The sequence below is a fragment of the Notamacropus eugenii genome, chromosome 2 (assembly GCF_028372415.1).
Source record: "Notamacropus eugenii isolate mMacEug1 chromosome 2, mMacEug1.pri_v2, whole genome shotgun sequence".
Classification (NCBI taxonomy): Eukaryota; Metazoa; Chordata; class Mammalia; order Diprotodontia; family Macropodidae; genus Notamacropus; species Notamacropus eugenii.
The window spans coordinates 431653966-431681760 of NC_092873.1; the positions used below are offsets into that span (position 1 = coordinate 431653966).

General features: G+C 43.1%; 1 protein-coding gene across 10 annotated transcripts in view; it reads right to left on the reverse strand.

The window, feature by feature from the left end:
* Window positions 1-27014, reverse strand: part of LOC140529361 (complement receptor type 1-like) — a 59607-nt gene extending 32593 nt beyond the window's left edge. For 6 of the 10 annotated variants that reach the window (XM_072647963.1, XM_072647960.1, XM_072647962.1 and 3 more), the window contains exons 1-20: window positions 26892-27014; window positions 21216-21395; window positions 20225-20321; window positions 18878-18963; window positions 17968-18363; window positions 16063-16236; window positions 15878-15980; window positions 13440-13525; window positions 12025-12417; window positions 11691-11867; window positions 11504-11603; window positions 9694-9776; window positions 8050-8457; window positions 7346-7522; window positions 5758-6165; window positions 5054-5230; window positions 3466-3873; window positions 2762-2938; window positions 1174-1581; window positions 470-646 (exon numbers count right to left, since the gene is read on the reverse strand). In XM_072647963.1, coding sequence (XP_072504064.1) covers window positions 470-646; window positions 1174-1581; window positions 2762-2938; window positions 3466-3873; window positions 5054-5230; window positions 5758-6165; window positions 7346-7522; window positions 8050-8457; window positions 9694-9776; window positions 11504-11603; window positions 11691-11867; window positions 12025-12417; window positions 13440-13525; window positions 15878-15980; window positions 16063-16236; window positions 17968-18363; window positions 18878-18963; window positions 20225-20321; window positions 21216-21395; window positions 26892-26949 — 4273 coding nt within the window. In that variant the 5' untranslated portion in view covers window positions 26950-27014. The remainder of the gene's footprint in view (window positions 1-469; window positions 647-1173; window positions 1582-2761; window positions 2939-3465; window positions 3874-5053; window positions 5231-5757; window positions 6166-7345; window positions 7523-8049; window positions 8458-9693; window positions 9777-11503; window positions 11604-11690; window positions 11868-12024; window positions 12418-13439; window positions 13526-15877; window positions 15981-16062; window positions 16237-17967; window positions 18364-18877; window positions 18964-20224; window positions 20322-21215; window positions 21396-26891) is intronic. The other 4 variants (XM_072647961.1, XM_072647965.1, XM_072647964.1 and 1 more) reach the window with 4 other exon arrangements.
* Between the last annotated feature and the right edge of the window lie 781 nt (window positions 27015-27795).

The following is a 27795-nucleotide window of genomic DNA, read 5'->3' on the forward strand; positions in this document are numbered from 1 at the left end:
ATAAAAGTGAATGAGTGCAGGGAAACCAAAATTTCGCGTGGGAAACATTCCACTGTAAAGCATCCCTCAGGATGTCAAAACTGCTGTGCTGTCATGGCTCCATGAACAGTAAGTGATTACATCCAGCGCAATCATCAGGAGCTGCAGCCAAGTGCAACGTTCTCTGCATGTGGTCCAGGGACCAGGTTCCAGTGACCGTCATTGTGAATTTTCACACTGACAACAGGGCACATGGTGGCTGTGCCGCATTAGCAGAGCTCTGAAGCCTTGGGCTTACATGTCCTGGGGTTGACAAAGGGGGCCTTTCCATCCTGAAGCTTTGGGGCACTAAGCTCATCAAATGAGAGCAAAACCTGTTAGACAAACTCTCCAGTGCTGACAAATGGCAGCCTTCATTACGGCTGATGCATATATCTGGGCTTGGCACCCTCAGAAGCTACAACAGAGCAAAGTCAGCCCCACAAAGCACCTTTACACTGAGGGACAGCAGGCTTCCAGACACCGTCAGCAGTACAGCGAATGGTCTCTTCTCCTATTAGTGAATAGCCGAGATCACAACTGTAGTTGACAGATGTCCCAGGGTCCAAAAGTCCCACATCTCTGCCTGTGTGCTGCCCATGGGGGATCTCAGGAAGGGGCTGGCATGCTGAGGAAAGAGTTTCCCATATCAAACACCAGCAGAAAGAAATGCAACAGGCTAACCCAGAGCACCAGCTGACTGCGGAGAGACACACAGTGACGGCCAAAGGACCTCTCCACACCAAGAGGATCCTCTTGCTCCCCTAGGGACACTGCTACTTCCACCAAGTGGCCTCTAACGCTCTCTGCTCCAAAGCATCCTTCTGCATATAGTGCACAATAAGAAATCCTAGACACGGGATCCAAAGGCAAAGCTGTACTAAGCTTCCACTTTGGATAGTCTTTACTATGGCCATTAGATGAACAGGGACCAGAGAATGCACTCGTTTTGCGGGATTGCCCAAGGTGGAGAACTCCACACAACCATCAAAGCACCATGTTTCTATGCGTCATGCAGCAGGCCACAGGAGTGGCTGATGAAAATGGGGAAACCATGAACGCCCCTCACCATTTCAATGATCTCCATGCCCCCAAACAGATGCTCCAAAAAGAGAGAAGTAAAACTTCTGCTTGCCTTTTGGAGATCTCACTCACCCTTCTGACAGACGGGCACTTCAGGATCCCACGTTCTACTGGCACTACAGCGGATCTGCCTGCTGCCCTTCAGGGTGAAGCCAACATCACAACCAAATACCACACTGTCATTATAGAAATACGGGGGTCCCTGTCCAGATATCTTGTAGCCGTTTGGAACGCTGGGAAGTGGGCACTGAATAGAGGAAGCAGAAAGCTCACACCGAGGGGCAGCTGCACTCCAAATCCCTTTGCCCTTTTGGTCACTGGTACAGTGGATGGTGCTCTCTCCAATGAGGTTGAATTTCACTCCTCTTTCTGGGTCAGCGTTGCATTTATAAATTACTTTGGTTCCATATGGAACATCATCTGCAGAGCTGCCCGTATGCTTCCCGTTTTCAATCACAGGAGGAGGAGGGCACACGATTGCTAGAGAGAAGAGAGATGGAAGCTACAGGATTCTGCCACCACCTTGCATACCAACCCAAGGACAGTTTCTGTGGGAAAGACCAAATCTACATGAAGCTGGAGGACAATTTGCTGTAATGCCAATGAGAGCTAAAGATATTCCTCACCCACTCATGGGTCTGCCAATTAAGGGAAGCTAGACTAGGGGAGGCCAAAACCTTTTCTTAATTTCTAACGAGGTACTGGTTCTCAAGGGTTTGGATGCCCTGTGGCTCTGAAAAGTGTAGAAATACTCTGAGCTGGGTTTTACTTTGGGGCTTGGTTTTTGGAAGAAGGTTTGTGTGCCAGATGAGATTCTGGGAAGCTGCTAAGAAGCGAAGCCCCCAGGTTTCAAAACTCAGATGGTGGTGCTTCTCTCTCTGGTAACTAGGTATGGATGGTCAGACAGTTGGATCTGTGTGTGCATCACCGATGTATGTATTGTTTATGGTCAGACTGTTGGAAGCCTTCTCTGCTGGTTGATCTTTGTTTCTGTGTTTGTATCTTCTCTGATGTTCAGGGTGCTGACTCTTCCCCCTGAACTCAGTGAATGATACATGGGAGGGACTAAAGTGGATTGCAGGCCTCTCCAAAGTTACTTTGCTTTCAGAAAAGCAGATCTAGGAGGCCCTCCTCTGATTGTTGGGCTCCTTGCTGATACACTCGCCCTTGCAGTTCCTGTGACTCCTGGGCATAAAAGTGAATGAGTGCAGGGAAACCAAAATTTCGCGTGGGAAACATTCCACTGTAAAGCATCCCTCAGGATGTCAAAACTGCTGTGCTGTCATGGCTCCATGAACAGTAAGTGATTACATCCAGCGCAATCATCAGGAGCTGCAGCCAAGTGCAACGTTCTCTGCATGTGGTCCAGGGACCAGGTTCCAGTGACCGTCATTGTGAATTTTCACACTGACAACAGGGCACATGGTGGCTGTGCCGCATTAGCAGAGCTCTGAAGCCTTGGGCTTACATGTCCTGGGGTTGACAAAGGGGGCCTTTCCATCCTGAAGCTTTGGGGCACTAAGCTCATCAAATGAGAGCAAAACCTGTTAGACAAACTCTCCAGTGCTGACAAATGGCAGCCTTCATTACGGCTGATGCATATATCTGGGCTTGGCACCCTCAGAAGCTACAACAGAGCAAAGTCAGCCCCACAAAGCACCTTTACACTGAGGGACAGCAGGCTTCCAGACACCGTCAGCAGTACAGCGAATGGTCTCTTCTCCTATTAGTGAATAGCCGAGATCACAACTGTAGTTGACAGATGTCCCAGGGTCCAAAAGTCCCACATCTCTGCCTGTGTGCTGCCCATGGGGGATCTCAGGAAGGGGCTGGCATGCTGAGGAAAGAGTTTCCCATATCAAACACCAGCAGAAAGAAATGCAACAGGCTAACCCAGAGCACCAGCTGACTGCGGAGAGACACACAGTGACGGCCAAAGGACCTCTCCACACCAAGAGGATCCTCTTGCTCCCCTAGGGACACTGCTACTTCCACCAAGTGGCCTCTAACGCTCTCTGCTCCAAAGCATCCTTCTGCATATAGTGCACAATAAGAAATCCTAGACACGGGATCCAAAGGCAAAGCTGTACTAAGCTTCCACTTTGGATAGTCTTTACTATGGCCATTAGATGAACAGGGACCAGAGAATGCACTCGTTTTGCGGGATTGCCCAAGGTGGAGAACTCCACACAACCATCAAAGCACCATGTTTCTATGCGTCATGCAGCAGGCCACAGGAGTGGCTGATGAAAATGGGGAAACCATGAACGCCCCTCACCATTTCAATGATCTCCATGCCCCCAAACAGATGCTCCAAAAAGAGAGAAGTAAAACTTCTGCTTGCCTTTTGGAGATCTCACTCACCCTTCTGACAGACGGGCACTTCAGGATCCCACGTTCTACTGGCACTACAGCGGATCTGCCTGCTGCCCTTCAGGGTGAAGCCAACATCACAACCAAATACCACACTGTCATTATAGAAATACGGGGGTCCCTGTCCAGATATCTTGTAGCCGTTTGGAACGCTGGGAAGTGGGCACTGAATAGAGGAAGCAGAAAGCTCACACCGAGGGGCAGCTGCACTCCAAATCCCTTTGCCCTTTTGGTCACTGGTACAGTGGATGGTGCTCTCTCCAATGAGGTTGAATTTCACTCCTCTTTCTGGGTCAGCGTTGCATTTATAAATTACTTTGGTTCCATATGGAACATCATCTGCAGAGCTGCCCGTATGCTTCCCGTTTTCAATCACAGGAGGAGGAGGGCACACGATTGCTAGAGAGAAGAGAGATGGAAGCTACAGGATTCTGCCACCACCTTGCATACCAACCCAAGGACAGTTTCTGTGGGAAAGACCAAATCTACATGAAGCTGGAGGACAATTTGCTGTAATGCCAATGAGAGCTAAAGATATTCCTCACCCACTCATGGGTCTGCCAATTAAGGGAAGCTAGACTAGGGGAGGCCAAAACCTTTTCTTAATTTCTAACGAGGTACTGGTTCTCAAGGGTTTGGATGCCCTGTGGCTCTGAAAAGTGTAGAAATACTCTGAGCTGGGTTTTACTTTGGGGCTTGGTTTTTGGAAGAAGGTTTGTGTGCCAGATGAGATTCTGGGAAGCTGCTAAGAAGCGAAGCCCCCAGGTTTCAAAACTCAGATGGTGGTGCTTCTCTCTCTGGTAACTAGGTATGGATGGTCAGACAGTTGGATCTGTGTGTGCATCACCGATGTATGTATTGTTTATGGTCAGACTGTTGGAAGCCTTCTCTGCTGGTTGATCTTTGTTTCTGTGTTTGTATCTTCTCTGATGTTCAGGGTGCTGACTCTTCCCCCTGAACTCAGTGAATGATACATGGGAGGGACTAAAGTGGATTGCAGGCCTCTCCAAAGTTACTTTGCTTTCAGAAAAGCAGATCTAGGAGGCCCTCCTCTGATTGTTGGGCTCCTTGCTGATACACTCGCCCTTGCAGTTCCTGTGACTCCTGGGCATAAAAGTGAATGAGTGCAGGGAAACCAAAATTTCGCGTGGGAAACATTCCACTGTAAAGCATCCCTCAGGATGTCAAAACTGCTGTGCTGTCATGGCTCCATGAACAGTAAGTGATTACATCCAGCGCAATCATCAGGAGCTGCAGCCAAGTGCAACGTTCTCTGCATGTGGTCCAGGGACCAGGTTCCAGTGACCGTCATTGTGAATTTTCACACTGACAACAGGGCACATGGTGGCTGTGCCGCATTAGCAGAGCTCTGAAGCCTTGGGCTTACATGTCCTGGGGTTGACAAAGGGGGCCTTTCCATCCTGAAGCTTTGGGGCACTAAGCTCATCAAATGAGAGCAAAACCTGTTAGACAAACTCTCCAGTGCTGACAAATGGCAGCCTTCATTACGGCTGATGCATATATCTGGGCTTGGCACCCTCAGAAGCTACAACAGAGCAAAGTCAGCCCCACAAAGCACCTTTACACTGAGGGACAGCAGGCTTCCAGACACCGTCAGCAGTACAGCGAATGGTCTCTTCTCCTATTAGTGAATAGCCGAGATCACAACTGTAGTTGACAGATGTCCCAGGGTCCAAAAGTCCCACATCTCTGCCTGTGTGCTGCCCATGGGGGATCTCAGGAAGGGGCTGGCATGCTGAGGAAAGAGTTTCCCATATCAAACACCAGCAGAAAGAAATGCAACAGGCTAACCCAGAGCACCAGCTGACTGCGGAGAGACACACAGTGACGGCCAAAGGACCTCTCCACACCAAGAGGATCCTCTTGCTCCCCTAGGGACACTGCTACTTCCACCAAGTGGCCTCTAACGCTCTCTGCTCCAAAGCATCCTTCTGCATATAGTGCACAATAAGAAATCCTAGACACGGGATCCAAAGGCAAAGCTGTACTAAGCTTCCACTTTGGATAGTCTTTACTATGGCCATTAGATGAACAGGGACCAGAGAATGCACTCGTTTTGCGGGATTGCCCAAGGTGGAGAACTCCACACAACCATCAAAGCACCATGTTTCTATGCGTCATGCAGCAGGCCACAGGAGTGGCTGATGAAAATGGGGAAACCATGAACGCCCCTCACCATTTCAATGATCTCCATGCCCCCAAACAGATGCTCCAAAAAGAGAGAAGTAAAACTTCTGCTTGCCTTTTGGAGATCTCACTCACCCTTCTGACAGACGGGCACTTCAGGATCCCACGTTCTACTGGCACTACAGCGGATCTGCCTGCTGCCCTTCAGGGTGAAGCCAACATCACAACCAAATACCACACTGTCATTATAGAAATACGGGGGTCCCTGTCCAGATATCTTGTAGCCGTTTGGAACGCTGGGAAGTGGGCACTGAATAGAGGAAGCAGAAAGCTCACACCGAGGGGCAGCTGCACTCCAAATCCCTTTGCCCTTTTGGTCACTGGTACAGTGGATGGTGCTCTCTCCAATGAGGTTGAATTTCACTCCTCTTTCTGGGTCAGCGTTGCATTTATAAATTACTTTGGTTCCATATGGAACATCATCTGCAGAGCTGCCCGTATGCTTCCCGTTTTCAATCACAGGAGGAGGAGGGCACACGATTGCTAGAGAGAAGAGAGATGGAAGCTACAGGATTCTGCCACCACCTTGCATACCAACCCAAGGACAGTTTCTGTGGGAAAGACCAAATCTACATGAAGCTGGAGGACAATTTGCTGTAATGCCAATGAGAGCTAAAGATATTCCTCACCCACTCATGGGTCTGCCAATTAAGGGAAGCTAGACTAGGGGAGGCCAAAACCTTTTCTTAATTTCTAACGAGGTACTGGTTCTCAAGGGTTTGGATGCCCTGTGGCTCTGAAAAGTGTAGAAATACTCTGAGCTGGGTTTTACTTTGGGGCTTGGTTTTTGGAAGAAGGTTTGTGTGCCAGATGAGATTCTGGGAAGCTGCTAAGAAGCGAAGCCCCCAGGTTTCAAAACTCAGATGGTGGTGCTTCTCTCTCTGGTAACTAGGTATGGATGGTCAGACAGTTGGATCTGTGTGTGCATCACCGATGTATGTATTGTTTATGGTCAGACTGTTGGAAGCCTTCTCTGCTGGTTGATCTTTGTTTCTGTGTTTGTATCTTCTCTGATGTTCAGGGTGCTGACTCTTCCCCCTGAACTCAGTGAATGATACATGGGAGGGACTAAAGTGGATTGCAGGCCTCTCCAAAGTTACTTTGCTTTCAGAAAAGCAGATCTAGGAGGCCCTCCTCTGATTGTTGGGCTCCTTGCTGATACACTCGCCCTTGCAGTTCCTGTGACTCCTGGGCATAAAAGTGAATGAGTGCAGGGAAACCAAAATTTCGCGTGGGAAACATTCCACTGTAAAGCATCCCTCAGGATGTCAAAACTGCTGTGCTGTCATGGCTCCATGAACAGTAAGTGATTACATCCAGCGCAATCATCAGGAGCTGCAGCCAAGTGCAACGTTCTCTGCATGTGGTCCAGGGACCAGGTTCCAGTGACCGTCATTGTGAATTTTCACACTGACAACAGGGCACATGGTGGCTGTGCCGCATTAGCAGAGCTCTGAAGCCTTGGGCTTACATGTCCTGGGGTTGACAAAGGGGGCCTTTCCATCCTGAAGCTTTGGGGCACTAAGCTCATCAAATGAGAGCAAAACCTGTTAGACAAACTCTCCAGTGCTGACAAATGGCAGCCTTCATTACGGCTGATGCATATATCTGGGCTTGGCACCCTCAGAAGCTACAACAGAGCAAAGTCAGCCCCACAAAGCACCTTTACACTGAGGGACAGCAGGCTTCCAGACACCGTCAGCAGTACAGCGAATGGTCTCTTCTCCTATTAGTGAATAGCCGAGATCACAACTGTAGTTGACAGATGTCCCAGGGTCCAAAAGTCCCACATCTCTGCCTGTGTGCTGCCCATGGGGGATCTCAGGAAGGGGCTGGCATGCTGAGGAAAGAGTTTCCCATATCAAACACCAGCAGAAAGAAATGCAACAGGCTAACCCAGAGCACCAGCTGACTGCGGAGAGACACACAGTGACGGCCAAAGGACCTCTCCACACCAAGAGGATCCTCTTGCTCCCCTAGGGACACTGCTACTTCCACCAAGTGGCCTCTAACGCTCTCTGCTCCAAAGCATCCTTCTGCATATAGTGCACAATAAGAAATCCTAGACACGGGATCCAAAGGCAAAGCTGTACTAAGCTTCCACTTTGGATAGTCTTTACTATGGCCATTAGATGAACAGGGACCAGAGAATGCACTCGTTTTGCGGGATTGCCCAAGGTGGAGAACTCCACACAACCATCAAAGCACCATGTTTCTATGCGTCATGCAGCAGGCCACAGGAGTGGCTGATGAAAATGGGGAAACCATGAACACCCCTCACCATTTCAATGATCTCCATGCCCCCAAACAGATGCTCCAAAAAGAGAGAAGTAAAACTTCTGCTTGCCTTTTGGAGATCTCACTCACCCTTCTGACAGACGGGCACTTCAGGATCCCACGTTCTACTGGCACTACAGCGGATCTGCCTGCTGCCCTTCAGGGTGAAGCCAACATCACAACCAAATACCACACTGTCATTATAGAAATACGGGGGTCCCTGTCCAGATATCTTGTAGCCGTTTGGAACGCTGGGAAGTGGGCACTGAATAGAGGAAGCAGAAAGCTCACACCGAGGGGCAGCTGCACTCCAAATCCCTTTGCCCTTTTGGTCACTGGTACAGTGGATGGTGCTCTCTCCAATGAGGTTGAATTTCACTCCTCTTTCTGGGTCAGCGTTGCATTTATAAATTACTTTGGTTCCATATGGAACATCATCTGTAGAGCTACCTGTATGCTTCCCATTTTTAATCACAGGAGGAGGACGACAAACCACTTCTACAGAGAAGACAGCAGCAGAATCTATTGTCAAAGTTTTCTTTGAAAATGTTTATAATCATTCTTAAAAGTGATTTCAAGCAGAGCAAGATTTTCATCTTTAACAAAAGCAATGAGAAAATTTATTAACCTTTTTCATTGGATTATTCTTTCGTGGTTTTAGATAAAATTACAATGTACACCTTTGAAGCACCCTGAACATGTCTTTTTACATATATCTTATGACCAGTAATGAAAAATTTAAATTTACATCATATACATTTATCTCTGTACTATGAACTTTTTTGTAGAAATACTGAATCACCGTGGGCTTACTTCTGAAAGACATAATCTTATATTAAACCGACTTGCATAGTACAACTCAATATTAGTACAGGAATATCTAAAGTTTGTTATCTTTCACAGTATGACGTATGACCTTGTGTAGATTATCTGGTAAATAAACCTCAATTGTTACTACAAAGCCCCAAGATAAAAATGGGATTTTTGGGCTACGTATTCATTGAACTTGAGTGATGCTACGTATAAAGGTCTGTGGCATTTCTGAAAGAGAAAGATTGCCAAAGGCATGATATCATACGCTTGAAGAAAATAGGCTGGCCATAGGAAGACAACAGGTGAAAGCTGCTTAAAAAATCTGTCCCCATCTTGTGAAAAAGAAATGGAGAGAAGGATGCAAGGAAGAAAATGTGTTGCAATGAAAAGATTAGGTGAGACTTGGACAGAGCAGACACATAGGAGAAAGAAGCTAAACAGTGATAGGATACTTCCACATATCCCTTCTTGCCAATAAATTAAAATGTGGAAGACAGACAACGTTCAAAAGTAGACTTTTAATAGAAATTTTCCCCTAAAATAGGTATGGAAATACAGAAGCATGAACGCAAGGGCATGAAGTAAGGAGGATAATGTGTGTAGATGGGTGGTCCCAATAATGAACCACCGTTTTTGTGAACCATGTCCTTGCTCATCATAGTAAATTACTGCATTTATGCTTTTTCTCTTCATTTTTAAACTGTAAAAATTCACTAATAAATTTATTACATTTAGGCTTAAGGAAATAATTCCTGGCAATTAAAACTATTCCAAAGCAGAATGGGTCATGTTTCGAACAGTGATTTGATGTTCATGCTGTAGATGGCATTTTTATTTAAAAACAGTTTGAATTAGATGGCTTATGATGTCTCTTTCAGCTTAAGGACAATTGTCTAAAATTCAAGTTGTTCCCCTACTCACCTGTGCAGACTGGAATCTTAGTCCAAACAGCACCCTCTGTAGCAAGCACACACTTACTGGAAGCTTGGCCCTGTAAATAGTACCTAGAGACAGAGAGTTATCCATAATCATCAGTTTTTCCCTCCGACACATACACAGCGAGCACTTACAGGAACAGAAAAGCCCCTTCCTAGTGGAATGCTGGCTACTCTGACCCAAGTAAATCATTAGGAAGCATGTTTTCTTGTCTCTTTCTTTATGAAAGGAAGGCCAATATTCAGAAAACCAATCAACAAGCATTTATTTAGTGCTTTTGATGTGCCAGTCACTGTGCCAAACTTTGGTCATACAAAGACAAAAGTGGAAAAGTCCCTGCCCTCCTGGAACCTATGTCCTAAAGGGGTGGGGGTAACATAACATACATACACATAAATATGTACAAAATAAACATGAAGTAATTATGGGAAGGGTTTCTCCAGCACCTGGGATGGGAAGGAGGGCAAAGGAAAGCTTCATGAAGAAGGTGGCACTTGAGCTGAGTCTTAAAGGAAACCAAGGATTCCATGTAGTAGAGTTGCAAAAAGTGCTGGATGCTTTTCAGGCACAGGGAGGCACATTAAGAATTTGATTTTAAAAGTTAAATGTGGGGCAACTAGATGGCACAGTCAGTAGAATACCAACCCTGTAGTCATGAGGACCTAAGTTCAAATCCAGCCTCAGACACTTGACACACACTAGCTGTGTGACCTTGGGCAAGTCACTTAACCCCAACTGTCTTACCTTCCCCCCTCCAAAAAATGTTAAATGTGCAACTAGTGCCAGCACAAAGGCAAGGAAACAGGAGATAGAGCTTCATCAAGAAGAGTATCAAGGAAGCTAATGTGGTCACATCACATAGTAAGAAGATGGAAGTGAAGTATAAGAAACCTGGAAAGGTGGGAAGTAGCCAGACAGTGAAGATTTTTAAATATCCAACAAAGGGGTTTCTATTTAGTTCTCAAGACAATAGCAAGCCACTAGAGTATGTTGAGGAAAATTTGGAAAAGAGGTGGATTTGGGAGTAGGAGGTAGATGGGCTCTGTTCTGGATATGTTGAGTTTTAAATGAGTAGAGCTTAGAAGAGAGACTAGAGCTGGATATATTGATCTAGGAGTCATCTGTATAGAGAGGATACTAAGAGCATGTACAGAGAAATGAAAAGAAGGCCCAGAACAGACCATTTCAGTATATCCACAGTAACTGGGTGGGATAAGAATCAGTGAAAAAGACAGAGGAGTGGTTCTACAGGTAGGAGGAAAAATCGATACAATAATGTCCTAGAACTCCAAAAAAGAGATTATACCGGAGAAGAAGGTGGTCAACAGCACCAGGTGCAGCACAGAGACCAAGGGAAAAAGAAAAACCAAGAAAGTGGCATTAGATTTGGTGATAAGGATGTCTGATAACTATGGAGAGAGTAATTTCAGTTGAGTGACAAGGTCAGAAATCGGATTGCAGGATGTTAGGAAGAGAATGAAGAAGCAAGAGGAGGCGTTCAGTGTAAACGGATTTTTCAAGAAATTTGGCCAACAAAGGATAAATGTAGGTTAGTAAACTGGAGTGAGAAGGTTCTAGTACTTTTTGAAGGAGGGTGAATAGGGAAGACTTGGGCATTTAGAGGCTGCAGGAAAGGAACCAGTAGATGGGAAAAGATTTATGATTAAAGGGTAGGAATGCAAGAATGGGCTGTCCAATGGAAAAGACTACACATAAACATGGCTGAAACAAATCTTTACAGAACTCACTGTAATTCAGCCATGGGTTATGAATCACAAGGCAACATCACACTCACCCCTTATTACAGGAAAAGGTCATAACCGCCCCAATCTGAAGATGTGAGGGCTCCTCTATCTGCCCATTGGGGAATTTTATTAAAGGATCACACAGTGCCTCTAAATGAACAAGAAAGTAATGGTCTAAGTACCTGGCAAGTAATGCCACAGGTGAAGTTCAAGAAACAGGATTGGACCATTTTATACCTTTGCACTTGGGAGCACTGGCATTCCAGCCTCCTGAAGACAAGCAGTGAATGGTCTTCTCTCCAATAAGCAAATAGCCTGGTTCACAGCTGTAAGTCACAGACAACCCAGGGGCAGCTTGGCCATTGCGATCATCTTTATAGTACCCGTTTGGGATTACGGGAGGTGAGGAACAATCTAATGAGGAACATTTATGCACAAACACAAGATAAAGACCATTAGTTTGTACAGTCACATGACATAGACACAATGTCAGCAAAGAATGCCTAAAACAGTAAGAAATTTTGGATAATTAGCCATAATTTGCAAGGATCAAGTAACAGCTCTCACTCACCACTCTCACATGTTGGTACTGGTGTTGGTCCCCATGTACTATCTGCTTGGCACCACAGAGTGTCATAACCTCTCATGGTAAAGTTAGTATCACAGGCAAATTGCAAGATGTCACCATGTCGATATGGAGGTCGGGATCTCAACTTTAGATGTCTTCCTAGGACTTTTGGCTCATTACAAACAGCAGTTTTACTATAAGGCTCACACCGAGGGGCAGGTGCACTCCAGACTCCATTCACTTGATTTTCACTTGTGCAACGCGTAAATCTGGTTCCAATGGCACGGAATGTCTTGTAACAGGTATATCCTACTGTAGTCCCATATGAAAATGTATTCCCCGAAAGGTATGGAAGTCTACCATTGATGATAGGAGGAGGAAAACCACAAGTAATTCCTAAGGAGGTTAATGAGAAATGGGGGGTATAAGTTAAGTTCATGAGATTAAAGTTTTGCCATAATCTAAATTTTTCCACCCAAAAAGAAGCCTAACTTGAAAATCTAGACCTAAACTTAAAAGGGTCCTGAAAACTGATCTATATACATGTCATCTGTCTTAATACTTATAGATTTTTATATGAAATCATTATTTATGTTAATCAACGTACAAATGTAGATCAAGGTACAAATGCAAGTCATATGGCCTCAAAGGAAGAAGCTTGATTTTCAAAGTTTGCATATGTCTCCTGATTCTGCCTGACCCCTCTCTTCCCTGTATTTTTGACTCTCAACTACCAAAGGCCTTGCCTTTACTTCAGTGTCCTAAAAAGCTAATTATCATAAAACATTACAAGTTAGAATTAAGGACAGAATTTCCAAGATAGCTCTGTGACTGCAAAAATTTTTTTTTAAATTTCAAACAAAAATTACTCCATGAGAAACAAAATCATCTAAAGTCAGTTTCCATTTACTTACTAGTCTGTTATCAAGAATGCTACAGGATCAAAGTAGGTCAAGCAGTTGCTTATGGAATAACACCTAAGCTGACCCACAAATCCTGGCAGTGACCTCATGTCCTCTGTCCATCTGCTCTCCTACTGGACAGCCATAGTTTGCCACTTTCTCTGTGTATCTTACTCCTTCCCTAAATCAGTTAAATGTTGCAGGGATTTCCAAGTATCTCATGATCGCAGCCCTATTCCCTTTGGTTTCCCGAGTAACTATTACTTCAAAGGCAAGGGAAATGAGCTGTCCATATATGTGGCATCAAAGGCAGGTGCTATAGCATCTCAGCGTATCACATTATCTTAGGACAACTTTTCCACAATAGTCTTAGTTTGCAAAATGAGGAGTGACAGTTATTTGCACACTAAAAATCAAAGAGATTATAGATGGGTGATACGTTAACAATAGGCACACGTGTACAGAGTGAAAATATGCCCCTCAAAAGCAAGGAAAAGAATCTTAGTTTTCACTCACTTTCACAGACAGGCACCTTGTCACTCCAAAAGACTGTCATTTCATTTGAGACACATGTACTAGAAGAGCTGCCCTTTAACCGGAACCTAGAGAACAAGAAAATTACATACAGATCACAAGATCAAACCTTAGTCACAGAGAAGCAGTTTTCTCTTCAGTGTTCTCTTTCTTCACAGAGAACATCTGATCACGTTTGCCAATTCCTGTATTCACTTCAATTGTGTCAGTAAGTTAGTCAACAAGAATTTATTGAGCTTTGACTGCATGGAACACAGTGACAAGCATAGTAAAATCAGTCCCTCCCCACAAGAAACTCACATTCAAATTGGGAGAGACAACAAGCAAATGGTTACGTACGAACATGATGTACAAGGTAAACTGGAGGTGATCTCAAATGGAAGGTACTAGCACACAGGTGGCATTAAAGGGGACTGGGAAGGGCTTCTGGCAGAAGGTGGCACTTTCCACTTTCTGAGTCTTGAATAAGTCAAAGAAGCCAGGAGGCAGAGGTGGGGAGGGACAGCAGAGACGCTCTGAGTCAGGAGAGGGTGGGTTCATGTGCAAGAAACAGCAAGGAGGCCAATGTCACTGGATCACAGATTATGTGGTGGGGGTAGAAAGTATAAAAAGACTGGAAAGGTGGGGGCAGGGGACAGGTAATAAATAGCTTTACTATCCATACAGAGGATCTTATATTTATACTGGATCCTAGAAGTAAAAGGGAACCTCTGGAGTTTACTGAGGTGTGTGTGTGTGTGCGTGCGTGCGTGCGTGCGTGCGTGAGAGAGAGAGAGAGAGAGAGAGAGAGAGAGAGAGAGCAGAGACAGAGAGAGACAGAGAGAAAGAAAGAGAGAAAGAGAGAGACAGAAAGACAGAGGGAGAGAGAGAGAATGAGAAAGTATTACATGATCAGACTTAAACTTTAGAAATATAACTTTTGATAGCTAGGTGAAGGATAAACCGGAATGGAGAGACACTTGAGGCAGGGAGATCAACCAGAAGGGTATTACAGTCGTCTAGGCAAAAGGCACTGAGGGCCTGGATTATGGTGGTGTCAGTGTCAAAGGACAGAAGAGGGTAAATGGAAGAGATGCTAGGAAGGTAGAAACAACAGGACTGGACAAACAATTGGATGTGAGGGACATGAAAGCGAAGAGTTGAGAATGACACCTAGGCTGGATGACTGGATCATTGAGGACTTGGTGCCCTCAACAGTGATAAAGAAGTTTAGAAGAGAGGAAGGACTGCAGGGAAAAATAATGAGTTCTGTTTGGGGCATGGTGAGTTTAAGATAACCTTAGAGCAGACATCTAGTTTGATTTCAAACAGCACTGAAGCAAAGTTAGACAGCACTGAAGAGAAGCTAGATGGCTAGCAGAAAACAGAGCTGGAGACTGAAGAATGGGGATCAAGTAAGAGGTTAGGGCTGTACATCTGAAAATCATCTGGACAGAGATGTCACTTGAATCCATGGGACTCAAGTAATATGTCCCAAAAAAAAGGACAAAGGGAAACATTAGTGGGTGTAGCCCAGATGAAAATTCAGGAAAGGAGACAGAGCAAGAGAACGAGGAGAGCAGTGTTACAAAACTTAAGAAGAGCATATCAAGGAGAAGAGGTTGAGGGTCAGTGTCAAGAAGAATGAAGATTAAGTCCTGAATTTAATAACTAGCAGAAGCACAAATCATTACAGCAAGTCACAATGTCTTATAACCACAGATACATTCTCCATCTCCCTTCGCTCTTGGCTTGACTGCAAAGCATTACCAAATAGCAGCTAGGCCATCTTCAATTGTCCTGATCTATATCTCACCACTGGACCCAAATGGCTCTGGAGGAGAAAGTGAGGCTGGTGACTTTGCACAGTCTGCCCTCATTTAAATCCAGTTCACTTGCAAGTCATGGAAGCATCTTCCTGATATCATGGTCTTCTTCGAGAATGAAGGACAAACCACACCAAATAGCAAAGATGCAATGTCCATGAAAAAGAAGTAGCCTTCACACAGCTATAAATATCTGTATCCTTCAGCCCCCAGATACCTAAAGTACATCTTTCAATAACTCCCCCACCCCCACCAAAGCCCTTTTATTACCACTAATAGGATTAATTTATTCTAACATCACCTTTGATATGCCTCCCCTCAAACAATATAACAGCACACAGAACAGCAGCCAGTTTAACTTGACAAAACAGAGCATTTTTAGGAAAAGAGATGATTTTAGTCTTCAATACGTTTCAAACAGCACTGAAGCAAACTTAGACAGCACTGAAGAGAAGCTAGATGGCTAGCAGAAAACAGGTTATTTTCTTTTCCAAGGACAGAAAGGAGAAGAAAAGAAGAGGGAAAATCTTCATTGTCGACTGCTTTGCAAAGCTCACAAACTGCCATGTCCAGGCATTGTATCTAGGACTCTAGGAGAGGCTATCTCACACTCACCCCTCATCACAAACAAAGAAAACCTTTGTTCCAAGCCGAGGTGGATGGGGAGATACAACACGGCCATTGGTAAGTTGATCCAAGAAGACCCCACATGATTTCACTAGGAGAACAAGAAAGGGATGAGGCCAGCATGTGAGAAACAAAGAGAAGAGATTCCCAAGAGAGATTCTAGCTCTAGGCACCTTCACACTTGGGAGTTTGATAGTTCCATTTCCCAGGCTCTATACACTTAATGGAAGCAGTTCCAATGAGAAAGTAGCCAGGTTCACAAACATAGGATACAACCTCTCCAAAGGAAAAATGTTCCTTGAGCCTGTTGATTCTACCATGGGAGATCTCCACAGGTGGAAGACAACCTGAAGAAAGAGCAGGAAGAAAAGATGCCTTTAGTTGTTATAAGAGAAAAATCTTCTCCCACCTGAAATCTCTAGAGTAGGTGAAAGGAAAGTAAAAACATACTGGTTTAGATCTTTAGGCCAAAAGTTCTACTGGATGTACTTCCTCCTTCTAGTTATCCAATAAGAAGATTCTAATCTAGTTAATGATTTGCTTTTTCTATCCCAATACCTGAGAAACAGCATCAGTTTATAGCCTCAAATTTCCTGTATCCAAAAGGAGAAAGCTGGCCCCCTAAGATTTCCACATTGTTCTCACAGTCCTTCTAAGTCCTTTATCAAACTAACCATTTCAGTACAAAAGAAAAAAAACAAAACCAAAAACAAACCCAACCCAACCAATTGACTACCATAGGTCCTTTCTGTTTTGTACGTAGAAACAGCTTTCATTAGAAAAGGACATATTTGTGGTAACCCTTTTAATCAAAATTTGATTTCAACAGTAAAACAATAAATGTTGGAGAAGATGTGGGAGCACTGGAACACTAATTTATTGTTGGTGGAGCTGTGGGCAGATCCCATCATTCTGGAGAGTAATTTGGAACTATGCCCAAAGGGCTATAAAAATGTGCCTACCTTTTGACCCAGCAATTTCACTTCTAGGGCTGTATCCCCAAAGAGATCATAAAAATGAGAAAAGGTCCCACTTAAACAAAAAAAATTTTAGCAGCTCCTTTTGTGGTGGCCAAGAACTGGAAATTGAGGGTATGCCCATCACTTGGGGAATAGCTGAACAAGTTGTAAATGTAAGGAGTTGTGAATGTAATGGAATACATTCTATAAGAAACGACAGTCAGACTTTGGAAAAACCTAGAAAGACTTATATGAACTGATGCTAAGTGAAATGAGCAGAACTAGGAGAATGTTATACACAGTAACAGCCACAGGGTGTGAGAACTGTTTCTGATAGACTCAGCCCTTCCCAGCAATGCAAGGACCTAAAACATTCTCAAAGAACTCGTGAGGCAAAATGCTATCTACATCCAGAGAAAGAACTAAGGAACTGGAACAAAGAATGAAGCAGACTACTTTTTCTGTGTTATGTTTTGTTTTGATTTGGTTTTTCTCGTGGTTTCTCCCATTCATTTTAATTCTTCTATGCAACATGACTAATGTGAAAATGTGTTTAATAAGACTGTATGTGTAGAACCCATTGAAGATTGCATGCCATCTGAGGAAAGGATGGGGGAGGGAGGGAGGGAGAGGAAAATTTAAAACTTATGGAAGTGATTGTTAAAAACTGAAAATAGAAAAATTAATTTTAAAAAATAAAAGATTACTGAAAAAAATCTGATTCCTGGTCAAGTAGGTATGAGCTCAGGAAATGCAAACCTTTTAATTTCTTCCTAACAAAAACATTACCAGGAAAAAAATAAATTAGATTTTTTCCATCTGTTCTTTTGGCTTATTTTCCATTGATCTCTCTAGATTTATACAGATAATGGATGGTATATTGATACTATACTCAAAGCAATAAATGGCTTTCTCAAATTAGATTTCCATTTCGCGACTATATTCAGCTATTGCTATTCAACATTATTTAAATAAAATTTTCATTTTTAAGTTCTTTCCTGGAAATACATCAATTCAACTTGCTCACTTCTCACTTCTTCTGGTCTGAAGACTATATCTGTCTCCTCGACCCCCCGGCCCACCTCACTCCAAAATTCCCGAAAGCTTTAGCAAACTCACCCCTGAAGCACACTGGCAATGCAGGCTGCCACTGGCTGTTAGTCTGGCATCGAACTATTCTGCTGCCCTTCATGGTAAAGCCAGGGTTGCACTCCAATTCCACAGCATCATTTAATCCATAGACACGTCTGAAGCCTAACACTCTTCTTCCATTGGCAATTACTGGGGTCTGGCACACGACTGGAGTAATACATCGAGGTGGAGGGCTATTCCAGATGCCAACTTTATTGTCTTTGCTAGTACAGTGTAATGTTTTATTACCCACCAGGTCATACAGCTTTTCCCCTCTTGTCCCAGTGTTACATTCATAGGATACCACCATGCCATAGGAAAAATATTCCTTAGTGTTTTGATATCTTCCATTGGGAATGGCTGGAGGTGGATCACAACGAATAGCTGGAGAGAGAATAGAGAATGGAACTCCCTTGGGGATTTCATCTTTTCCCTTTGGAAACAAAACTTCAATTTGGCTCACATTATCTACCAATATTATCATTGCTTTCCCACCTTTTTTCAATTAAAATATACAGCATGCTGGCCATTGTCTACCTCCTCCTCCCCATTAGAAAGGTACCAAATGAACAAATCACTTCTTAAATCACAAAACAAATTTCAGATCACCTTCTGTTCAGTCATGCCTTCAAGATGGAATAAAGCTTGGATCATTTAACTTGACTGACTGATTTTTGAGCTTTCACTTGGCCCCATGATATTTCTTGGAATATCTTGGAATCAGCAAGAAAAAAGAAAGCATCCCAAGGAGAATGCAGCTTCTTATCTCAGGGGCAGAGAACAAACAAGGCCTTCTTTATTTGTTTTCATACTTTGATGTATGTACATCCTTTATCATTTCCATGCAGAAGGAACCAAGTGTCATGGAACAAACTACGCAGAGATTATTTTTACTTACGTTCACACACAGGCACTTCCTTCTCCCAAATGACAGTATTTCCTGACAAGATGCACTGGTTGAATGAATGGCCAATAAGTTGGTACCTAAAAAGTGTACTTGAAATGATCACTCTGAGCCAAGGTAACATTCACAATAAATATGCAACTTCCCTACTGAGATCATGACCTAGAACAGAACTGGCTTCTAGTTCTGATGGATCATAATATGAGAAAAGAGTGTTATCAAAGTCATTCCAACAAAAGTGTACCTCCAAAACCACTAAAATGTGCAAACTCTTTGACACAAGTATGTTCTTAGTAGGCCTACCCCCAAGGACAGCAAAGAAAGAAGAAAAGTACTTTACATACAAAAATATTTAGAACAGTTCTTTTTGTCGTGACACAAAAGTCAAATGTAAAGCGGGCCTATCACCTGGGGAGTAACTGGATAAATGACAGTGTGTGCATGGAGGGTAAAGCTGCTGCGCCATATGAAATGACAGAAAGGATGGTTACAAAGAACCCAAGGACGACTTGCACGAACCAACGAAGAGCAAATGGAGCAGAATTATACAGAGTCAAGAACCTCGTAAAATTGAATAGCTTTAAATATCTGAGATCTCTGATCAATACAGTGATCAATTTCCAGAGGACTGGAAATGAACAATGTTGCCCACCTAGAAGTCATGTATTCACTGTGTAGAAGGATCCATACATTTTTGGGCATGATCCAATAAGGAAATTTGTTTTGCCTGACTATGCAGATTGGTTATGAGTTTTTTTTTGTTTTTTTTCCAGCAGGGTAGAGGAAAGTAGGAGGCAAAAAATAGGTCTGTTAATTGAAAATAAAATAAAATTTAATAATAAAAAACAGACTCAATCCAGAGAAAGCTCAAAGGCTCCAGATCATTAGGAGCAACTAAGGTATTCCAACTCCTTTAAGCCTATAGCTTAACATGGAAAGTATTTTCTGCTTTCTAAAGCTGAAGGGGTCCATGGGGGTTTGTGAACTTGTTAAAAAAATTTTCATAACCACCTCAATATAATTGGTTTCATTTGTAATCCTATTTAATTCACTTTATGCATTTTAAAAACATTATTCTGATGAGGAGTCCAAAGACTTTATCAGATTACCAAGAGGGTCTGTATAACAAAAAAGATTAAGAATCCCTGTACTAGAGGATGTTGAAAAGTTGTCTTAGCAAGAAAAGGTCAGAGAGATAAAGTTTTAAATCATTTATCTCCTTTTCTACATTTTCAAAATTGGCAGATGCCATCAGTTCATGCCCCCAAGATTATGGGATAAGGGCTTTGACTTTTTTTCCCCAATTCTTATACTTCATGTAGATGTTGACTAAAAACATACCCTTCAAAGCAAGAATAATTAAGTGTTGAACCAAACTCGAGGCTTGTTATTTCCATCCGTCCATGGAGGAGTTCTGCAGGAGTCCCACAAGATTTGCCTATAAGAAAGAAGCAAGATTTGGGACTGGGAGTGTCTTCATGTCTATACAAAATTCCAGCCTGAATGTTGCTTGATGACCAACCAGCCTATTCAGTTTTGATTGCTATAAACTTTCTGTCATTATGACCAAATTCACCTGATCTCCCAACAATCAGTTAATAGCTTAACTACCCTTTAAAAACCCATCGTGTGAATCTCTAGGCATGAATGAAAATAATGTTACTGATGACCAGATACATTATATCATCCCTACAATGAGCTTGTTGAATTTTCTAGGTCCAGAGCAAGGGAACCATTCAGAGCTGTCCTCCACAGCTGTTGCTTCACTAACCACAAAGTGAAACTGCCCCATTCCCATAAATTTTGCTGACTTCAGGCCTTATCTCTATCAACTGTGCCATATTACATGTATAGAGTTAAAAATACTCATATAGATGCCCATACTTCCCTCTACACAGTGAACAGAAAACAGGCCAAAGGTCAATCTGGGACTGTGGTCTTCCCTCCCCTTGGAAAGGAGGGGCATGTGGAGAAGTTAGGAGCACTAATATTCAATGAAAGATCCCTAAGCAAAAGAGGCAAAAGAATCCAATGTCCATCTCAAACCTTATCTCTATCAGGCAAAAGCTGAACCTTCTGATCCAGAAATTCAAGCAATGGGACGACAACTTCAACAAATTCAGTCTCATTCTTGAAACCTACTAAGTCTTGGTACTGAAACGCCTCTGAGCAACATAACCCTACTTACTGAAGCTTTCATCTTCACATATGCACTAGTCTAAGGACTTTGGGGAAACTCAAAATACATATCTATTCGTAATTTGAAAATTTTAACTCATATATATATATATATATATGCATTGATAGATGTATCACATCTATGGTTACTCACGTTTACACTCATTGTCATTTACACTTGACCACGTAGAGTTCTCAAGGCAGATGATGTTAAATTTTTTTGTCACATACCCAGGGCGGCATTCATAAGTCAAAGAATATCCAACGGCAAACGCAGAGCTGAAGTTAGATTTTGATACTGCAAAATTTAACCATGGCGGGGAGGAACATTGACCTGGAGACCAAGACAACATGTAGATCAATGCTCGTTACTTCTTCAAGTTGGAAGACTAAGCTTTGTGTTTCTAATTCTCCTTTACTAATTACTTGTATAGCTTTAAACTCTAGAATGGGAATATGACATGGAGAAAAATTTACCTAGGAAACCATCATCTTGGAAACCAATGTGAAGAAAGCTATTGGTAAAGATTTTAAAGCAAACTGAGAAATTCAAGTCCATTTGGGGATAGACACTATTGAAGGCGTATGGGCATCTATATGAGTATTTTTAACTCTATACATGTAATATGGCACAGTAGAGAGAGATAAGGCCTGAAGTCAAGAAAATTTGGAGTTCAAATTCTGCCTCTGGCATTTACTTTGTGATCATGAGCATGGCCTAAGCTTCATTTCCCCATCTTTAAAATGAGGATAACAATACTTGGAGTACCTATTTTACAGGCTGCTGTGAAGCTCAAATAAGCTGACTTGTAAACTTTAAAGTGTTACTGTAACTGAGGCAGGTTCAGGCTTGATTCCAGTATCCTCTGAACCAATCAAAGTTTAGAGGTGGCTTTCAAAGGAGAAAAGTTCCAGAAACGCAGTAGTTCAACAATCAGCTTACTTTTAAAATTGCTTTATTGAACTCACATGACACATCCCAGGCAGTCTACATCTTCAAGCTCAATTTCTCTTTAGAATCATTAAGATATAAGCTCATGGAGCAAAGGGAGTCAACAAGCGGTTATTAAGTGCTCACTTTGTTGTCAAGCCTATATGATACGTTATAGTCATTACACATCTTATACAATGCTATGCCTCGTGTGAGAGTTCAGCAAATATCTAGTGACCTGTACTAAGTTAATATGAAAACTAGGGCTTGGTGTCTTCATGTAAAGAAATAAAACTACGTGGCAATATAAACATTTTTTTCCCTGAGACCCATAAGACTCACTGGCAGTAAGTTTTCTCTCTTTTAGACATATACATTCCTACCGCTTAACATTCCATCCCTTCTCCCCTCACTTTGTCTCTTTCTGGGAACTTCTATGTCCCACGCCTGCTGATGAGGTCTCACTATCCTTTCCCCAACATCTCTCCCTGAATGTGATATCAGGAATGAGAAACCAGTCACACCTACGTAAGAACCCACCGTTTCCCTATAAAATCCATGAACTGTGCTTGAGCTGCTTTGGGATCAAGGTGAGGAAGGACCCATGTATCATACCCATAGAAGAGAAAGAGTAACAAGAGCTTGGCAGAATCTGGGTGTGCCAAGTTCTAAAGCATCTTCTCACCCAACCCACCAATGACCCCCTTTATCCTTCTTACAAAGCTTAAAGAGCGTTGCAACAGTTTGCTGCTATTCTCCTTCTGGGGACAAAGAACTGGTTATATCTTTTTTCTGTGAATCTTTTCTTCCCTTGCCCCTGTTTCTGCGTGTCCCTGACTTATGGTTCCAGGAAGGAAGGAAGGAGGAAACAACTTTTTATTAAGCATTCACTATGTGCCAGGCACTGTGCTCAGCACTTCACATTATCTCATTTAATCTTCTCAACAATCCTGGAAGACAGGTACTATTATTTTCCCTATTTTACAGTTGAGGAAACTGAGGCAGACAGAGGTTAAGTGATTTGCTCAGTGACACACAACTAGTAAGATTGAGTGACTGAATTTGAGTTCAAGTCTTCCTGACAGCACTCTGTCCACTGTATCTTCTAGCTGCCTCTGTTCTTTTTAACTTGTGGTAAGCCTTATATTTTCCTTTGTGAGAGTTCAAATGTGCCATAATAAAAGCCAGTTGTTTGGAGCACTACTGGCCTGACTTTTGTGAAAACTTCCCTAGGTCCCTAAACCTTGGAAAGAGATTAGGAGACTTGTTTGCTGCAATGGGTTTCAAGCAAGCAAATTATTCTCATAGACATTTCTTGGAAGAACCTCAACTTAAAAGGACAAAGCTGGACACAAGCCTTCAACAAATATGTCACAGAGTAAAAGTAATCATTGGTTCTACCTAATCTGACAGTGACCTGAGAAGGAAAGCACCTAGCTACTATATATTTTGCTGAAGTATCTGTGAAGACCTTCTAAAACAGCAATATATTTGAATAGCAAAATTTAAAACATTGTTCCTCCTTCCCACACCACCACCTTCTTTTCCACCAGAGAAATCTGAAAGTATTAAGGGCAGTAGACCAAGACCAGAAATACTTTTATTAATCAGTATGAATACTTGAGGAGAATTCAAAATTTACACTTGTGCAATTTCCTTTTTCAATCTGCCCCTTCTACAGGAGGGGAGAAAAGGCCCATCTCTAATGATAAAAGTTTCATTAATGGGAGCCAGATTTATATTCATTCTACTTCTTTGACGTCCATAAATTTCCCATGCCTGGCCTGCTCCCGTGTTAGAGATTGGTTGCTTCTCCTTCCAATGTAGCTAAGTCAATCACACAAGGCAAAGTCATGATACTGTCACTCCTCCTTTCTATTCATGACTAAGCTGACTTGTTGCCTTCTTATGACAGTTTCCTTGATGTTTACTTTAATCTCTTTTCACTGGATTATTGAGGAGGGGTAAATAAAGAAACCCACAGTGACTCCCAAAAACAGACCTGACTATATACAAATATAATGTTATCTATCTATCTATCTATCTATCTATCTATCTATCTATCTATCTATCCTTCAAATATTTACTGCCCTGAAATAATTTCAAATTCACAGAACATTAAGTACTAGAAGGAACCATCTAATCCAGACTCTATTTTACAGAAGAAGAAATTGAGACTTTCCTTCTCCTCAACCCCACCCCCTCTTCCCAGCCCCTCATGTTTTTCCTCTGAGATTATGTCTTATTTACACTGTAAACATATTGTATGAACACAGATATTTGCACATTGTGTACTCTATTACATTGGGAGTTCCTGAGGAAAGGAACTATATTCTGGCCTTTCTTTGAATCCCCATTACTTAGCACAATGCTTGGCACATAGTAGGTGCTTAATAATTGTTTGCTGCCTGACTAAAGTAATTTTCCCAAGAGCATGTAGATGAAAGACTAGTAATTACAACACTTACACAACACTGTATATTTTCCAAATTACCTAATATCCCATTTGAGCTCCCAGAAGAACTCTGAGAGAGACACTACAGGTATTATTATCTCTATTACACAGAAGTTAACAGAGACTCAGAGGTTAAATGACTTCCCCTCAGTCACAAAGCGAATATGGGGCAGATTCTAACCCAAGCTTTTCTAACTCCAAGTTCAGAGCTCAATTCACTACAACACACTGCCTATAAATCCCATTGTGGAGCACTGACTCTAAGGGCCATAGAAAGGGAAGATTAGTTTCAGCTGCATAAACTGAATAAAGACTCATCATAGAGGAGGCAGGACTTGAGATAGAGGCATGAAGAAAGGAGGAGGAAGGCATGCTAGGTGTGTGTATAAGGGAAACCAACCAGATTGAGGCAGAGAACGTTTTGGAAACAGTGGGAAATAAAGGATGGCTCTGTGATTATGTGATGACTTAAAGTAATGATGATACCTGGAAGAAGTTTGCAAAACCCTTTACTAATATTATCTCATCTTATCCTCACAACAACCCTTGGAGGTAGATATTATTATTAGATGCATTTTATAGATGAGAAAACTGGTGTAGCTGAGGCTGGATTTAAGCTCAAGTTTTCTGACTCCAAGTTCCGTACTCTTATAATTGCTCCAGCAGCTGCCTACAAGATGATAGGACGTCATCCTGTAGATACAGGGATTTATAGGGAATTATTACAAATTCTAGAGCAAGGTAATATCATGAGTATTGGTGAATAGATGTTGCTGAATTGGTCAAAAAAGAGCCTTATTTTTTGTTTGTTTTAAAGGACGATCAACCTAACAATACTATTTGGCATAGACAGGAGAATGGAGAGAATGGGGACAAATTTATAGGCACATCTCAGCACTATCTCTTAATTCAGGCATGCTGGATTGGGGAAGATTTGCCTTAGGACTTGCAACTAGTAAGTGTTTCAACCTATCAGCAGAAAAATCTAACACCTAGTCCAATACTATTTTTCCTGGGGCTGTAAGAAAAAGAAAGGCCATGATTTAGGTTTTGGACATGCTGAATTTCACATTCCAGGTGAGATGCAATGTATACAGCCAGAAATTATTGTATATGAGTTCTGCAAAGACAAGGTTGCTAAAGTCCCAAGTATATTACTGAATGAACATTGTTATATATGTTCTGTCTGGGTAAATCCTCCAACAGAGTAAGTATATCAAGACAAGGCCAAGTTAAGAACGTTGGGGAATTACCCATAAATCAAGGGACTGGAGGAAGATGTGTTAGTAAAGGAGACAGAAATAGGAGGTGGAATATTCAGTGCCAAATGCTGGTTTCACTTCATATCAAGTACAGTATACCAATAGGTCTCAATAACTGGTTTGCTTAATTAATTCCTGTCATTTCTACAACCACAATCTCTCCTACTCATTTCCTCCAACATTCCTAAAGTTATACCACCCTCATCTAAGCCCTAATTACTACTCCTGAAATAATGTAATGAATGAATATCACAGGTCATCTAGATGGTCCAGCTGATAGAGTGCCCTGTCTGGAATCTTTCTGAGTTCAAATCTGATGACACTTTCTAGCTGTGTGATCCTGGGCAAGTCACTTAATTCTACCTCAGTTTCCTCATCTTGTAAAATGAGCCGGAGAAGGAAATGGCAAGTATCTTTGCCAAGAAAACCCCAAATGGGGACAATAATGAAGAACAACCCTTATCATAAACCAGGAAATTTTCACTTTTACAATGTACTTGATAAATTCTTGAATCGTTATGATTCATTCAATTCAGAATAACATCAGAAATATTTTAGCAAAAGCTGAATAGTATACAGGGTATACTATTAAAGAAGTACGATGCTCGAGAGAACTATATTTGACTTCTAATTCCAAATATTCGAGGTTTAAAACTCCATCCTTTACTCTCCACCCCAGTGGATGATCAGATCAAAATTCGGAGGCATCAGGGAATGAGGAGCGAGAAATTGCAGCTGGACAGAAACCTTCCTAGCCCAAGGATTCAGAGGCGCGTGGTGAAGGCACACACACACAGCGACGATGGAGGAGGGCTTCGCTACAAGATGCCAACCCCAGAATGCCAATTCCAAAGCTCCAAGCGCTCACAAGCCCCTCAGTTCAGTAAAGGGGCCCTGGGCTGGAAGAGACCCCTGAGGCCCAGACCCAACCACCCCCAAGGCCCTCCAGGGCAGCGATCCTCCCTCCACCTTTTCTCCGGGGGAGCTGCCTCCCTGCACCTGCCTGCCACCCCCGAGGCTCCGGTTCTGCCCTTGGGGGGCGGGGGCATGCAGAAGAGAAGTCTGCCGGAGGGAGTGGGGCAGGCGGAGGAGGACCACGTGGAGCAATCCCTCGGGGGGTGCTGACTAACGCCCCGAAATCGCCCCTCAGCCCCCGCGGTGGTTCGTAGCCTCCTTACTCACCGCAGACTCCCGGCGTGAGGCAAGCCAACAAGCCCCAGAGGAGCTGCGCGGCACCCATGCCGGTCGCCAGAGCCAGGTCTCGAGGTCTGACCGCGAGGAGCGGCCAGGTGCAAGGCGAGATGCTCGGATCCCCGGGACACTCGTTGCGCCGCGTCTCATTTAAATTGAGGCTGCACCTGGCGCGAGGCCAGACCACAGACTCCCCCTCTTTCTCATCCTCCTCCCCCGCAGGGGCGCGTGGCGGAGACGGCTGGGATTGGCTCTCTCCTGGAAGGGACCTGGCCAACCAGAAGCTGGCGCTGCTTGGCTTGGCTTGCTCCGCTAGCTGAAGTTTGAGCAGCAGCTCCTTTCTGTGCTTGATGTCTCCTCCGAGCCAGGCTTCTTCGGGAGCTTCTTTTGGGAAGATACCGCAGAGTCTGCAAAGTCTTGCTCTCGACGGAATCATTTCAGAGTGATCTGCCCTAACTTAGTGGCAGGGCTTGACCTCCCAAGACTGCAGACCACCCCTTTAGACTCTGCACAGTATTCTGTGTACCCATGGTATAAAATCAAGATAATTAGGGATAGGGACACTGGATTTCATTGATATGGGAGAAACTTCCCTCCCCCAATGCAGATTGGCACCTTCTCCTCCACTTAGAAAATTCAACCCTGAGAGAAGTTAAGTGATTTGACTTGGGTCACGCAACATGAAAAGAGCAGACTTGAACCAGGTCTCTCCCCTGGTTTGTGCCCCACGGGAGTCCGAACACTCCCAAATTCTTCCTGCACCAGATTAAAATGTAAAATAACATTTACAATATTACAAAATAAATAGAAATGACAATAAAACAGATAATGGTAATATATGGTTTTCTGTGGCAACGTACAGCCTACAGGGATTCTCACGTATGGCTTAGCGTTC